Source organism: Carassius carassius, chromosome 46 (genome assembly GCF_963082965.1).
Source record: "Carassius carassius chromosome 46, fCarCar2.1, whole genome shotgun sequence".
In the NCBI taxonomy this organism is placed as follows: Eukaryota; Metazoa; Chordata; class Actinopteri; order Cypriniformes; family Cyprinidae; genus Carassius; species Carassius carassius.
In genome coordinates, this window is record NC_081800.1 from 20,007,685 (window position 1) to 20,025,186 (window position 17,502).

The window sequence follows — 17,502 nt, forward strand, 5'->3', positions numbered from 1 at the left end:
TTGTTTCAGTGCTGAGTAGTGCACGCCCAGGAATAATCTCATTATGACAAAGTTTAGAAAATATAAATAATAGATTCAGTGCATTGTAGAGAGCTTCACTGGTTATAATGGACCTTCGTGAGATTAGGATTACCTGAAATGAGAGGCTTTTTACTGGTTATACCAATTCTAAACTTCTAATTGGAGCTTTAAGGACTCGTGTCTATACTGTTTTCATGTTTACATTGAAATAAATTAACATTGTGCATGCATTTAATTATTGTAGGCTATATGTTTATGGCTTATTGTGACTCACTTACTGAGGAATAAAAGCTGCAGTCAGTTAAATAAGAAAATCAAGCTTTTACTGAACTTAAGTCATGTCAAATGTAACAAGACTTTGCAGTTTTTGACGTCGCCATCTTCGATATTCACTGTCGCTATAGTTACGGATCAAATAGAATACTGGCTTGACTTTGGTTGCATGTTCCAGTAAATATTCTGCTGCTAATCTGTATTAATTTACGCTTTTATTTTATTATTCTTTCTTGCATGACTCTTTTTAACTACATGCCAAGATTTGAGCCATCACAATGGCAAACATGGTAAAGAAGCAATTTTGTAAAGGTGCAGCATGAATTAATTAATTAATTGTATTTAATTTTAATAATTGCATTTCTGAATATTTTCTTTTGTTCTGTACTTTGCATGACTCTTTCCATCAACATGACATGGTTTGAGTAATCACAGTGGTGAATATGATAAGACAGATTACATGACAGCAATAAAAGTCAAGTAAAATGTAATGTTTTGCATATAAATACATTTGAAAAACTTTATTGTGTTAAAGTGCAGCATACATTTTTCATTCTGGAATTTGAAAATTTCCGAACAGGTTTCTTTCTTTGCATGACTCTTTCCAACTACGTGTCACAATCTGAGTGATCACAGTGGCAAACGTGGTAAGAAATGCCAAGTCAACATCAAAAACCTGTATTAGTTTGTGTTAAAGTGCAGCAAGAATCACTGTATTTCTTAATATATTCTTCTCTGTTTCTTTCTTTGCATGACTCTTTCTACTTTCATGCCTCTGTAGAAAAAACACTTTTTCTGAATATGTTCTTCTCTTTTCCTATTTTTGACTTGGTTTGAGCCGTCACATTGGCAAAAATGGTAAGAAATGTTGTGTGACAACAGACCTGTATTAACATGTTAAAATGCAACATATCTTTTATTCTGCAAATCAGTGTATTTTGGAAGATATTCTTCTGTTTCATTCTTTGCATGACTATTTCCAACTACATGGCATGGTTTTAGCCATCACAGTGGTTAGTACAGTAAGAAAGATCATGTGATAACAAAACAATTAACTTGTGTTAAACTGCAACGGTTTTATTTTTATTATTATTCTGGAAATTCAGTTTATTTCTGAACATGTTCTTCTGTCTCTTTTTGTTGTTGTTGCATGACCTAACCCTTTCCATGCCTTTTTTTTAAACCGTCACAAGGGTGAATATGGTGAGACAGATCATGTGACAACACAAAAAAAACTGTATTAATGTGTTAAACTGCAACATAATTATTATTTTTTTATTCTAGAAAATCACTGTATTTCTGAGCATGTTTTTGTCAATTTCTTTCTTCGCGTGACTCTTTCCCAACTACATGACATGGTTTGAACCATCAGCGGCAAACATGGTATGAAAATCATGTTGTTACGAACTCTTATGGCCTAAGGTCAAAAGAGGTAACATTGAGGTCATGATAGTTTTTCGGTGTGATTGGGGTGACAAGAGACAACACGTAACGAACTAATGATGAAAGAAAAATGATTTATTATACATTAAATGAAAATAAGTATACAAAAATGTGGAATAGTAATAATGGTGAATATAAGAAAGGCGAAATAATTAGTATTTACAACTCAAAAAGATCTCAGAAAAATAAATAACCCAAGAGAAAAAGGGGACAATTAGTGAAGCCAAAGAAATGAAAAGAACAAAACAAAACTCATTCTAACTTGTAAGTAAACCTCTTACCTGACTAATAAAATAAAGAAAAGAAAAGAAAAGACGTCAAATCTTCAGCGTCAGAAAACTTACTTACCCTAGCTAACAAACAAAACATACAGAAGTTGGCATTCACTTTCTTACCTGGGGTGTATATACATCAAGTCACCTAGGTGTTGTTTTATGTAAGTCACGTGACATTTTACCTGTCCACTTTACTCTGGGTCTTTTACTCAATACCATCAAAAAGTCCGAAATCAAACATAAAGTAAAACAAATGTCAAAACGATGTTCAAAACAAGATGGCAACGAAAACAAAAGGGTTACTGAAAGCAAGCGTACAAAGCAACAACAAAAACAGAGTGGCATCAAAACAAGTTGCTCCTCGCGTTCTTTTCAGCGTCCTTTTAACTGCTGGCAGGAACTTGATTGGCTGCAGGTGGGAAACTTGATTGGCTGTGGGAGAGGTGATGTCACGCCAGTGATAGAAACTGACAGGTCTCAAAGCCAATCACCAGGCCAAAGGGGAGTGACCCTAAGAAAAGTCAGAGAGAGAGAGAGAGAGAGATAGAGAGAGAGAGAGAGAGAGAGAGAGAAAAAACACGGCCACGCACAACCACAGGGACGTAACACTCCCACCCTTAAGAACAAACCTGTTTGTGAAAATAAAACATGCAACAGTTCTATACTCTCGAAAGAGCGTCAGCCAAAACATTATCAACACCCTTTTTGTGTCTAATCTCCAAATTGTAGTTTTGGAGTACTAGAGCCCAGCGCATCAAACGCTGATTTTGATTATACATTCGAGACAAAAACACAAGAGGGTTATGGTCTGTAAACACTAAGACAGGAAGATTACTAGAACCAAGATAAACCTCAAACTGTTGTAGGGCAAGCAATAGAGCAAGTGCTTCTTTTTCAATGGTAGAGTAATTAAGCTGATGCTTATTAAACTTACGAGAATAATAACTAACAGGATGATCTATACCATTTTTATCTTCTTGAAGAAGAACAGCTCCCGCACCAACGGCACTTGCATCGACGTCAAGCTTAAATCTGTGTGTACAGTCCGGTGCAACAAGAACAGGTGCATTACATAAAAGCGTCTTCACACAGTCAAAAGCATACTGACACTTCACAGACCACTCAAAGGCTTTAGACGGGCTGAGTAACGCAGTGAGAGGATTAACAACCGTTGAGAAATTTTTGCAAAAACTGCGATAATACCCAGCCATACCCAAGAACCTTCGTAACTCTCGTCGGGTGGTAGGGGCTGGAAACTCCGCAATAGCTGTAACTTTAGCCTCGACCGGTCGTACCTGGCCTTGTCCAACCTCTTTACCAAGATAAGTGACCGTCGCTCGGCCAAACTCACATTTTGCCAAGTTGAGGGTTAAGTTAGCCTTACAAAGACGTTCAAACACTGTTCTCAACAAGCACACATGTTCTTTCCAACTCACAGAATATATAACCAGATCATCAAGGTATGCATTGCAATTCGGTACATCCGCCAAGACGAGATTTACAAGACGTTGAAACGTTGCTGGGGCGTTTCGGAGTCCGAAAGCCATCGCTGTATACTGAAGGAAGCGGTCTGGGGTTACAAATGCTGAAATTTCTGACGCTTGTGGAGTAAGTGGAACTTGCCAGTACCCTTTCAGCATATCGAGCTTACTAACAAAGCGTGCAGACCCAATGTTGTCAATACAATCTTCCATTCGTGGTAGAGGATAACTATCTGGCACCGTTACGGCGTTCACCTTACGAAAATCAGTGCAGAATCTAAACGTGCCATCAGGCTTCGGAACAAGGAGACATGGAGAACTCCAGGGACTGCAACTAGGTTTAGCTAAATCCTTCTCCAGCAGATAACTTACTTCCTGACGCATAATAGATTTCTTAACTGCATTAACGCGATAAGCATGTTGCTTAATAGGACGAGCACCGTTTACATTAATGTCATGCTGCAAGACATCCGTTTCCTGGTCCATAGTTAAATGATTAAGAAAAGAGTGAAGGTCTTTCATAAAGCTCTGAGTTGGCTAACCTTACGCACTGCTGAGGAGCATTTCGAAGCACGACACCATCCTCGTCAGCCCCCGAGATACAAGAAGAGGGTATCAGTTCCACGGCTAGTGCAACAGAAGAGACAGCGGGCCCTGCAGTCTTCTCTGAAACTTTAACCTCAGGCTTCTCCCTGGAATGGTAAGCTTTTAACATGTTTATGTGACACACTCGGGTTTGACGTTTTCTATCAGGTGTGTAAAGCATATAATCAGTTTCACTCATTTTCTGTTTCACCACATAAGGACCAAAGAAACGGACCGACAAAGATGAACCAGGAATGGACAAAAGCACCAGCACTTCATCGCCAGGTGTAAAAGAACGTGCAACTGCTTTCTGATCGAACTTGCTCTTCATGCATTTCTGCGCATTTTCTAAAGATTCTTTAGCTAGTGACCAAGCAGTATGTAAACGCTCTCGAAATGTACTTACATATTCCAATACGTTAGCGTTTGGACTCGAATCAGGGGTTAAAATGTGTTCTTTGAGAACTTTTAAGGGTCCTCGTACCTGATGTCCGAATACGAGTTCAGCTGGGCTAAAGCCAAGAGATTCCTGTACTGTCTCTCTTACTGCGAATAACACCAAGGGAACTCCCTCATCCCAGTCTCTAGCAGTGTCGATACAATATTTTTTGAGCATTGACTTAAGGGTCTGGTGAAAGCGTTCAAGTGCGCCCTGACTTTGCGGATGGTACGCACTTGAAACTCGGTGGGAAATTGCTAATGATTCAAGCACTTGTTTAAAAAGTCTTGATAAAAAATTCGTGCCCTGATCACTTTGTATTATTTTTGGAAGACCGAAAGTAGAAAAGAACCTCACCAACGCTTTGATGATAACGGGCGCAGTGATTTTTCTTAATGGAATCGCTTCCGGAAACCTAGTAGCCACGCACATTATGGTTAACAAAAACTGGTTACCAGATTTAGTTTTAGGCAATGGCCCCACGCAGTCTATGATCACATGCTCGAATGGCTCCCCGATCACTGGTATGGGAGACAGTGGAGCAGGTTGAATCACTTGATTCGGCTTCCCAACAATTTGGCAGGTATGACAGGTACGGCAGTACTGAACAACATCTTTTTTTAACCCTGGCCAAAAGAAATGTCGTAATATCCGGTTGTACGTCTTTGTTACTCCTAAATGACCAGCAAGGTGGTGATCATGTGCTAAACATAAAACATGCTGACGATAAGGTGAAGGAACAACAATTTGATATACAACATCCCAATCTGAATCAGTGTTAGAACACCACTTTCTCATCAACAACTCATTTTCAACAAAATAAGCAACTTTCTTGTCCTTAGCCACATCAAGAGAGATAACAGAATTAAAAGTAGTAACGAGAGACTTATCCTCTTTCTGCGCAGCACTAATTTTCTCTCGTGACACGGATAATTTTAAGGTATCTGCGTCAAACACATTTACACTCACATCCTCTGTCTGTGAATTGTTTTGCTTGGAGGAAGTAACAGTATGCAGTGATTCGTTACCAGCAAGAAGAGGAGGAAAAAAGGAGTCAGACAAATCCACCATATTACCCACTTTTTGTGACTGAGCGCGTGTAACAGCGCATGCGGGGAAAAGATCAGGGTAAGTATTAGACAAATCTTCTGACTGGCTAAACACGTCTGGTTTGTCAACAACCTCTAACACAGGCAATATTTTCCCTCCAGCCAGGTCATTTCCAAGAATAAAGTCAACGCCTTGAACAGGAAGAGAAGGACGTACCGCCACTCTCACGAATCCGGTGCATAACTCACTCTGTAAATGTAGACGATGCAATGGTACATTTATGCAACTCATTTCAATGCCTTGTATTAGTACACTTGAGCCACAGAAAGAATCTTCAGACAATGGTAATCTATCTGCCACAATAAATGATTGCATTGCACCTGTGTCTCGGAGCATCCTTATTTCTCTCTGATCCTCACGATTACCAGTTAAGGAAATTAACCCTTTCAAGATAAAAGGGCTGTAACTATCATCAATTTTCTGCTCCCTAGGTACCATAACAGTCGGCTTAACAGCTTTCACAAACCCTACGCTTTTAGTTTGTGGCTGTTGTTTGCGTTTTAATGCCAAACAGTCCGCGATCACATGTCCTTGCTTGTGACAATAAAAACATTCACGATCCTCTCTAGTACGAGGTGGACTGGATTTGGAACGTAACGTTAGGTTTTGCAGAGGAACAGGCTGTGACTTCTCTGGACGCACCGGTGAAAAGACATTTTTGTGTGTTAAAACAAACTCATCCGCTATCACGGCTGCATGGGACAACGAAGTTACTTTCTGTTCGTTAAGGTAAACGACAACACGATCGGGCAAGCATCCTTTAAACTCTTCAAGCAGTACGAGCTCTCGTAACTCATTCAAATCACTCACTTTACTGGCTGCGCACCACTTGTCAAATAAAATTCCTTTGTCCCGTGCAAACTCCACAAAAGTCTGGGTAGAATTTTTTTTGTGTCCCCTAAATTTCTGCCTATATGCCTCTGGAACTAATTCATAAGCGCGAAGAATAGCAGACTTCATAGACTCATACTTCAAACTCTCTTCTAATGATAACGTAGAGCAAACCTCCTGAGCTTTACCGATCAACCTGCACTGCAATAATAAAGACCAGACGTCTTTAGGCCAACGAAGAGAAGTAGCAATGCGTTCGAATGCATTGAAATAAGAATCTACTTTTGATTCTCTAAACTGGGGTACTAATGCAATGTGCTTACTTATGTCAAATGTTGCCTGGGATGGATCAGACCGCGGAGAAACTTCAGAGAGCTGACCTGGATTCGACTGCGCAGCCGAACCGGCAGCACCCTTCATTGCCTCCAGATCGAGCTGTCGCAGCTTCACCTGAGTCTCAGCCTCAATTTCGAGCCTGCGTACCTCCAGCCGCAGATTGAGCTCAGCCTGACGTGCTTGGGCTTTCTCCTGTGCCTCGTATTGCAAACGGGCCAAGCGGACTTTCAGACGCGCACCGTCTCTAGAATCAACAGAACTTGGTGAGAGTGGATCAAACGGGGGCAAGCCGGCCTTAGCATCGGCCATCCCCTCCGCTTCAGCATCAGCTCGACCACTCCGCTTATCCTCCTCATCCCCAAGACTGTGATTTGCCACTGCAACGTCACCAACAACAAAATTTCCGCTAGCCTCATCATCATCCACAGTATTTGACATAGGAAGAACACTGATCTCTCTTAAACGCTGTATCAACTTACTCTTTATGTCACTCTTAAGAGCCTGTCTGCTCACGACAACCTGATAGTAGTCAGCTATCAGCAATAAATCTTGTTTCCTGCACGAACTAATCTGCTCTAAAGACAGACTGGCAATAAATTTCTGCAAACTAAACATTTCCATAATGCACAGCCAGTAAACGAGCACAAAAATACCACTCCGCATAAGTACGCCACCAAACTAACGTAACGTCAGTTGTCACCATCACACACAAATATATAATTTTTCTTTGGGATTAAACAATCCCGGACGAGCCCCCATTAAATGTTACGAACTCTTATGGCCTAAGGTCAAAAGAGGTAACATTGAGGTCATGATAGTTTTTCGGTGTGATTGGGGTGACAAGAGACAACACGTAACGAACTAATGGTGAAAGAAAAATGATTTATTATACATTAAATGAAAATAAGTATACAAAAATGTGTGATAGTAATAATGGTGAATATAAGAAAGGCGAAATAATTAGTATTTACAACTCAAAAAGATCTCAGAAAAATAAATAACCCAAGAGAAAAAGGGGACAATTAGTGAAGCCAAAGAAATGAAAAGAACAAAACAAAACTCATTCTAACTTGTAAGTAAACCTCTTACCTGACTAATAAAATAAAGAAAAGAAAAGACGTCAAATCTTCAGCGTCAGAAAACGCCCTAACTTACTTACCCTAGCTAACAAACAAAACATACAGAAGTTGGCATTCACTTTCTTACCTGGGGTGTATATACATCAAGTCACCTAGGTGTTGTTTTATGTAAGTCACGTGACATTTTACCTGTCCACTTTACTCTGGGTCTTTTACTCAATACCATCAAAAAGTCCGAAATCAAACATAAAATAAAACAAATGTCAAAACGATGTTCAAAACAAGATGGCAACGAAAACAAAAGGGTTACTGAAAGCAAGCGTACAAAGCAACAACAAAAACAGAGTGGCATCAAAACAAGTTGCTCCTCGCGTTCTTTTCAGCGTCCTTTTAACTGCTGGCAGGAACTTGATTGGCTGCAGGTGGGAAACTTGATTGGCTGTGGGAGAGGTGATGTCACGCCAGTGATAGAAACTGACAGGTCTCAAAGCCAATCACCAGGCCAGAGGGGAGTGACCCTAAGAAAAGTCAGAGAGAGAGAGAGAGAGAGAGAGAGAGAGAGAAAAAACACAGCCACGCACAACCACAGGGACGTAACACATGTATTAAGTTGTGTTGTTTAAGTTGTGTATTCTGGAAAATCACAGTATTTCTGAATATGTTAATTTGTTTCTTTCTTTGCATGACTCTTTCCAACAACATGCCATGGTTTGAGCCACCACAATAGTGAAAAATGGTAAGATGACAGCAATACTGGAATATATTAAAGGGCATTTTAAAAGATTTAAATCACTGAATCACTGGTTCAGAACAATTGATTGATATGTCCATCGGCAATATATATTGACATGACTCGACTGCTCAACCCAGATGGTGTGGGAGCGTGAGGGGCCACTGAGGGCCATTGAAGTGCTCTGCATTTGTTTACCACACTCTTCCTACCGCTGTCAGGGGAAAAAATGAGAAACACTCAAAACATAACGTCAGAACACTTGAGTTTAGTGAGCCGTGTAGTTCAGTGATACTGGATGAATTACAAGTTTAACGAGACAGGGAGAACATTGGAGGAATGTAGAACCAAGAAAAACTCTGCTTTACTGCTTTATTCTCAACAGCTCTGACAGAAACGAGTGTATACTACTGTATGTTGACATTCTGAACAGTGACTCACAGAGTAGAATGATGCCAAGAATAATGCTTGTGTAGAGCCTTATGAAGTCTGTTTTATCTTTTCTCAAATTCCATGGTTTCATTTTCCCATTTTCCATAGTTTTAATGCTTGATTTAAATAAAAAAAAAGTCAAAAAGTTTGCCTAATCAATTGAATTCATAAAACTTTAACAATTTAATAATTTATCAGAATGTTAACACTTACAGTGCTGTATGAAATGTTTTATTTTTTTTCAGATCATCTATTTTTTTGTGGATTTCTGGTACTAATCAAATAAATCCAAACTTTAGCAATTAATTGTAATTGTGTTAATTGTGTAAAATTTTAACAATTCCTGCAATTTCCTGTAACGTTTTACTGTTTATATTACACTATGGATGAAAATTTGTGTGATATTCCTTTAAAATAAAAAAGGCATTATTATTATAATTATTATTATTTTTTACTACTACTACTACTACTGTGGAAAATACATTTTATTACTATATACTATCTTATTCCTTATAACTGCAAATTTGGCATTGAGAGAGAAAGAGATAGATCAGGTGAACAGGCCATCACTCTATAAATAACTCTACTTGGAGGGTGATTTCACCCTGACGTTTTCTCTCCTCCACCAATTTTCCTTTAAATCAGACTTAAGACATGCCACTCTTTCTGCACACCTCTTTCCTCCAATAACACAGAGTCGTGCTGACCTCTATCTCTGTTCCTCCTGTACTCTTTGAATCTCATGCTCTTTCATTCAGAACCTCACATGTTTTCACAGTCTGATTAGTGTGCTCTTTTCTTCCATTCTCTTCCTCTTAAAGTTATAATTTCATCATTCATTCATTAATCCTTGATTGCCCTCCTGTTCTCATCAGTATTAGCCACACTGCTCATTCTGCTTGTCTCTCCTGAATTTACACGTTCAGCTCTTACATCCCCTCATCATTTCCTCCCACTCTCTCTCTCTGACAGGTACCCTGTGTGGACAGATCTTTGAGGCTTAAGTTCTGTAACTAGCCTCAGGGGATGTGGTGACTAGCCGCTTTCAGATTAGGCTGTCTGCTAGAGGCCTGCGGATGACAGCAGTGCCCATCTCTTCCCCTTTGGCATGGCTGGAGGACCACCATAAAGTTGAACTGTAGATAAAACCAAATTATTGATCAAAGCTTCTGGATTTTGTTGTGGGTACATTAGAGTTACTTTGAAATAAACATAATTTTAATGTGTATTCTATGCCTCTGGCTCTCTAGTGGTCTGTGAAGGCCTGCAAATGGTCTGTATATTGACAAAAAACAAAAAAACAAACAAACAAAGGTAAATTCTAAAAAAACTGTATATAGACAACAAAATAAACTTTTTTAATTAACAATAAAATAATCTATTAATCTGCTAACTGCATTTTAATATGCTAAAAAGTATTGCTCATCACCTATTTCTCAAGTGGACAATCTATCTACAATCTGAATTAGGAGTGTCAATGGTCCACTTGAGAGATAGGTGATGGTAATGCACTTATAAGTCTGCGATCCGCCATAATGCAAGAAGAAGAGGAAGAATGCCTCATGCGCTTGCTGCTGTGAAGTGCATTCACAAGAGTTCTAACAGTTCGGACACTGCGTGAATCAGAGGTAAAAAAAAACCCCTTTATTAATACTTTTCAGTTTCTTGCACATAATGATCATTTTGTGTCTTTACACATCTATGTATCATCACGAGCCGCAGGGTTTAATATGGATTTGTCTGTGCATGTTTCTTTTTACTCTCATAGATTCTGTTACCATTTGCCATGCATTGTAGAGACTTCAGAGACAGCAGCTAAAAATCCTAATTTGTGTTCTACTGAAGAAACAAAGTCACCTATATCTTGGATGCCCTGGGGGTAAGCAGATAAACATCTAATTTTCATTTTTAGGTGAACTATCCCTTTAAACAAGAACCTCTTTGGACAAACATTCTTAACTTGGTATTGAAAGCTTCTTACATTCCCACATAAAAACACATCGATAAGGCATCAGCATTCACGGTGAAGCATCACGGCACTCCACTGCCTTTGGCAGCACCTCAATGGCGATTAGAGGTCTCGGCAGAGCACACGCTAAAATATTTATGACTGGCTATTACGTGGTTGATGGTGGCCCTTTGAGCCACTTGGACTGTATGGGACCTTTATCTATTTGATCAGCTAATTAGCGACAACCCTCTCTATGCTAGCTAATATTGACTAGTTGCATAAGCATCAATGACAGATGGATGGTGAAAATTAAATTTGTTTAGCTAGCTGCTGCATCACCCTGCAGCCCTGCCGGTAATAAGAAACAGAGCCAAACCACACATCCCCATTTTCTTCAGCAAGCCCAGTGAAGTCCCTGCTGAAAAACACTGCATAGCTGCTATCCAGCATCTGTTGTGTTGTGGTTGCTAATTTTCTAGCATGGACTGCTGCTATGCTGGGGTCTCAACCAGGCTTCTTAAAGAGAGAGTTCACCCAATTCTGTCATCATTTACATCACTTTCATTTCATTTTTAAATAAAACCGATTTTTAAATAAAGCTGATATAAATATGAGATGAAAAAAAATGTGAAATGTTGCCTTGGCAATAACTGAAATAGATATAAGTTGAAGAACTAAAATTACAAAAACGCTTGGATTAGAGCAATTTAAAATGTTGCCTTTGCAATTAACAAATTCAAGTTGAAGAACTAAAATGTCTAAAACTGAAATGTATATACAAATTAATTAAATCTATATACTGTTGAAATCAACAACAACAAACTGTAATAAAAATGACATAAGCACATAATAAAATTACAAAACCTGACCTAAAATTTAAATAAGTGAAAATATAGAAATAAAAGCTATTGTAATAGTATGTGAATAGATAATACTAAAATAACAGACCAAATACACAATTAACTTCAGTTGAACACAAATCTCAGTAGCAATTTTACATACATTGACAGCTCAATGTCTTTATAATTCCATTATAAAATATGATTATAAAATTTATTTAGTGATATGTAATGTTAATATAAAAATACATTTTTATTTGACTAAAAGCATGTTACAGCACACATTTCTTTGTTACTGAGCCACAGTTGCACACTTGTTTTTTTCTAATTTTTGGAGCTTGAACATCCTAGTAAAGCTAAACGATTGCTAACCTTCATGGCATTTCCTGCTGATCTTATCAGCATCCTGCCATCACACATACATTTCCTATACATGTATTTGATGTTTTCATCTGAATGAATTTGAATGTTTACTTAACCACAGTATGCCACTAAATCACTACCTTTCAGATGTTATGACAACATTCAGCTGTTTATGATACATCTCATGGGACAGGGTCACCTTAGTGGTCAACAGCGAAAATACTTTGTGTTTTAAAACAGTGAATCAAGGTTGCAGTGAATAAAGTTACAAAACACATTGCCCCAGGCTGTATTTGTTGGTTTTCTTGCGTGAACCAGACATCTGTATTGATTACAAACTGGCACATCCACCTCAGCCTCCTCTGGGGGCATTTTACATGGCCATCCAATCAGAAACCACTGGGCCATTACCATTGTAATGTAATTTGTCTGAGTGTGGCGTGTGAGAAATGTCCAGCTAGGGATAATGGCCATGTGAGAAGACAAACTGCAGCGCTGGGTTGTTTAAGCTCCATTGGTTTCCTTGTTATGCAGCGAGTCTGCATGTGAGTGCTCATTGATGGCAGGGTTTAAATTGCATCCCTAGATTAACCCAAACTAAGTGGGATGAATGTGTGGCCATTTTTCCCCTCGGGCTGACAGAAGTCATTCTGTTTTGGACAATGACAGGGCAGTGTATACCACAGAAATATTTCTCAACGAGTCGAGTAGAACCACCTTTTTTAACCAGTAAATTTTATTTATATATAACAACAGTACAAAGTGAATCCTTGGCTTGCAAAATAGGTGTGCTTCATATTTACAATAGGTACACAGTAATATAATAAAACTAAACAAAACAAAAGCAATTAAAAAAACAAGACCGACTTTTTTTCTTTTTAAATACTTTAACTCTCTTACAATTTTCACAACACTTAAAAAACAAGAAGAACAGACAACCATAAGTGTTATTATTATCATCGTCATCATCGAGGTCATTATTATTTCTATGTACTATGTTACAGAAGTCCAGTGTCTACAAAGAGAGATTCATTTATAGCCTTGCGTGATTAAAAATGGAAGGATATTCACCTCAAACTGACTACAAAAGCCTTTCTCGCTCTCGTTTTTGTTTCCTACGATTAGTAATATGAAGAGAATATGAACATTTCACTTGTTCGTAGCATGCTAATCCATCACAGAGCAAAACATGAGCTAAAAACAATAAAAGTGCACTAAATTGATTCCAAGACTGTAGATTCGTGCCAAATATATAAAATTAGCAGCAGTTGTGACCGCCACAGATGACTGCTGATATTTCAGAAAGCTGCCTAGCACTGTCAAATTTTACTCTGCTCTGCAGAATAGCGCAATAAAAATTATAATTAACTTTTCTCTTTTTTCATCAAATATCTTCTAATAGACATTAATAAGTGTTGAGCTACTGAAATCTCTCTCAACAAAGTGCAATTTACTGTGCCACATCATTTTGAACAAAACGTTAGGACCAGAATATATTTTGTTCTTTAATTTTTTTATTTTTTTTTGCAGAAGCAGGAGAGACGTCCCTGCTCGACTAATGTGGCAGCAAACAAGGTTCACATTAAAACTGAATTGCATCCTGGGAAAACCTCAGGTGCTGCGGAAGGTCTCTTGCCCTTATAGAGCTGGGATGAGCTCTGATAAACGGAAAACAGGGAAGACTATGGATAACCAAAAGTAGGAAGCTTTGTCATGTACCCTAATGTCACTAACATGCGACATGTCATGGAAATTCATATATGTTATGAATATACAGTGTGTGTTAGTTAGAGAAATGTGCGTTTTTTCAGGAATAGTGGAATTACTATAGGTCGTCCCTAACTTCAAGTAATAGTTCATCCCAAAATAGAAAATCTCTTACTTTCTTCCAGTGAACACAACAGGAGAACATCCAAACATTCTTAAATCAATATATATTGACTTGACAAGTAAAATTATGTAAGATAAGAAGTTTTTTATAAATGTATTTAAAATCGAGTTTTTGCTTAAAATAAAAAAATATTTGCGATAATTTTGTGTGAGACACTGACACTATTTACTTTAAACCTTGATACCTTTCCTAGTTTTTTTTTTCATGTAATAGCTCTGAATTATTATTTTTATTCAAATCTTTTCAATGAATGTGATTCAATTTCCAAAACCGGACTAAACGATTCATTCACAAGATCGATCAGAATAATTCAAATCTTTAAAAATTTCTCCTTTTGTGTTTCATGGAAGAAAGTAAGTCGAACATGTTTTGGATGAGGACGAGTAAACGCTGATAGAATCTTCCGGTTGAACTATTCCTGTAACAGATTCATTCATTATCTTTCATGCAGCTCTTCTTTTGTAATCTCCTGCACTGGATCCTATATTTGATGTGTATTTTTTTATCTCCTGATCACACTGTGCACACGACTAGTTGAGATCAAAGGCGAGCTTCAAAGAAGGAATCTGAAGCTAAAGGGGTCTGTCTCTCTCTCTCCATCTCATTCCTATGCTTCTCGAATACTCCAGCAGACACCACCCAGCACCCGTCTGAGCGAGGGCATGCTTCTTCCACCCTTCTTCATCGTCACGCTAGCTCTCTTTATCTGATTAGTCACAAACACAGCTAACAAAGACAGAAAAGAATGACAAATCGCTGATTAAATTAACTAGAAACAACAGATTCAATGTTCTAAGGCCACAGGGGGAAAAGAAAACAAGCGCCATTTGAGCCGTGTCAATCTATGTCTTCACATCCGATACTGCATTTTTAACATATAAACTGAGTTGAGGAGTCTCTCCCTTATACCTCTATGAACATAAGATGACTCTGACCTGACGACCTTGTCTATTTCGGTTCGGATGATCATCAAAAACAGCTCTACCTGCCATCATGCATTATAAATGAAAGCTATGTCGTCTTTTGTTCATGCGTTCTGTTGACATACTTAATGTCAGGCAGGGGAATAAAAGAAAGGGGGAAAAAAAAGAGATCGTAACAAACCCACTCAAGCTATTAAGATCCCAGACACATAAAGTATTTTACAAATACTTTATATTTACAGATACCGTTCCAAAGTTCATGGTCTTTTCGTACCTGAATTTGCAAGTGGTAAGAGCGAAACTTAAAAAACAGATGTTTTTTACAGTATACAGGGTCCGTTCCCTTAATAAAGCATCAACCGACAAGTGCGTAAATAAGTGATCTTTTGGCACTTAATCCCGACGGGTGTGTACAGAAAGGAAGTGACATGGTATATTACATCATCGGCATCCCTTTGAGTCATCCACAACTCACATGACCTCTTGGCACTTGAACATAGGCGTAAATGGGAAAGGAGACATTATTATTTTTTTTATATATGAGGTACTGTATAATGCATGCAGACTACACACACATTGGACCATACATAATAATTAATACTCTCTGGTAAGATGATGTTGTGCGAGTCCATTTTTTTGAAAGGGAAGGTAGGGTTTCTCCACGCATGATTTGAGCTGAATGTGCTACTCGTCGCCGCTTTCATATCTGAATCTCAGCAGCACTATTATGGAGAGGGATTTTCAGTTCTTTAGGACGACGTGCCGTGGAGATCAGCTCAACTGACTCCTATTTTAGAAAAGCAACAAAAACGCGAAGACAAAATAGAGTAAAGTTTGTACATCCACATATGCTTACATGTAGAAAACAGGACATATGCACATAGAGAGACCATAAAGTGGGTTTCGTCCAGTTTGACACTTGTTTCTGGTCAACTGTAGAGAGTTAGGTACATGCTGGCTGAATTTTGGCCCACTTTTGTTGGTTTCATTATCTCCCAGACAATGTTGATGCCTTTTGGTCTCGAAAGTCTAAGTTTGTACTAGCCTGTGTTGGTAGCAGCCGCTGCTTTCCAAGAAAAGAAAGAGACTTGAACTTTCACCACACCAACGATGAGGAATTACAATAGCCGACTCAACAAAACAAACTCAAAAAGCACTCATGTATAAAAATAAAATTTGGAAGTAAAAGCCATCAACTGGACGGTAATGGCGAGGCAGTAGATGTCCGTTTCCTTCTTTCAAATCCTCCTGAAATGGTTTTAACAAGCGAATTCTTGAGGAAGTATTAGTGTCTTACATCCATCATGTTAATCAGTGCTAGGCACATTGAACCAGATTAACTAAAAAAGAAAGCCAACAAACCAGATAAACAAAAAATGTGCCAGGAAGCTACTCCTCCCACAATGTTTTTTCCCTTGGAAAAAATAAAAACAGAACTCCATATTTTCCACTCCTGATCCCATCCTCAAGACAAAAGCCTTGTGACCTGCAAATAGTTGTCCATTGGTCTTAAAGTTGACCTCTTCACAAAATTGTAGAAACATTGTCTCTAGCCAGTGTTTCTCTCTTTTGTGTGTAGTAGAGGATGATGGTTTGACTGATTAAAGGTCTTTCATCCTTCGTTCCAGATTTAACTTTCTCTCAGCTCTCCAGTGACATGGCAGCGATGAGCTGCTCCACTTTGTAGGCCAGTCGTTGTTTCTTCGCCGTCTCGTCCTGTTCCAGTGCAGCAGTGATCTAGGAAAAGAACACAGGAAGCTGTTAATCACTGTATAGCGTTAAGACAGATCTCAGGTGAGCGGGCAGATTTTGTATACTCTGAAGAACATGTAAAAAAATCAAAACATTTATATAGCATTTGATTATATATATATATATATATATATATATATATATATATATATATATATATATATATATAAAATAAAAAAAAATCTTATATAAAATAAAAATGATTGTAGTTAAATCATCAATTTCATAATTAAAAACTATAGAGCATTTAATGTGATCCACATGCCAAAAACAATAAAAACATAATACATTAAAATATATCTCATTTAAAACATGAGTGAAATAAAACAAATACTAATTACTTAAAGGTACAGTAAGAGTGCTTAGATAATATTATATAATATGATTTCTATTAAATAAAATACATTTAAAATAAGATTATTATTTTTTTAAGGTTAAATTTTTTTTCTAGAACATACGAATTAAATGTATTGAAAAAAGTAGTAATGGGAAAGTCTCTCGGCAGATAATGAGTATGTTGTCTAAACAAACAGACTGATTATTAACACCTGCAAACTGACGAGAACTGATTTGAAACAACAAAGTAGAATTGGGTTCAATGTGACCAAAGCTGATGTTTCAACTAAAACATTAAACTGTTTCAGACAACCATTAAACACGTTCTCCAGACGGCATACTCTATATCTAATTATCACCGACCAGTTACTGCTCACTGTGATAGGAGACTTGGACTAATTTCCAGCATCTG

General features: G+C 38.0%; 1 protein-coding gene across 1 annotated transcript in view; it reads right to left on the reverse strand.

Moving 5' to 3' along the window:
• Positions 1–15,217: 15,217 nt before the first annotated feature.
• Positions 15,218–17,502, reverse strand: part of LOC132129438 (plexin-A2-like) — a 193,320-nt gene continuing 191,035 nt past the window's right edge. Inside the window, exon 32 of the mRNA XM_059541037.1 lies at positions 15,218–16,739. Within this exon, the coding sequence (XP_059397020.1) occupies positions 16,644–16,739 (96 nt within the window). The 3' untranslated portion in view covers positions 15,218–16,643. The remainder of the gene's footprint in view (positions 16,740–17,502) is intronic.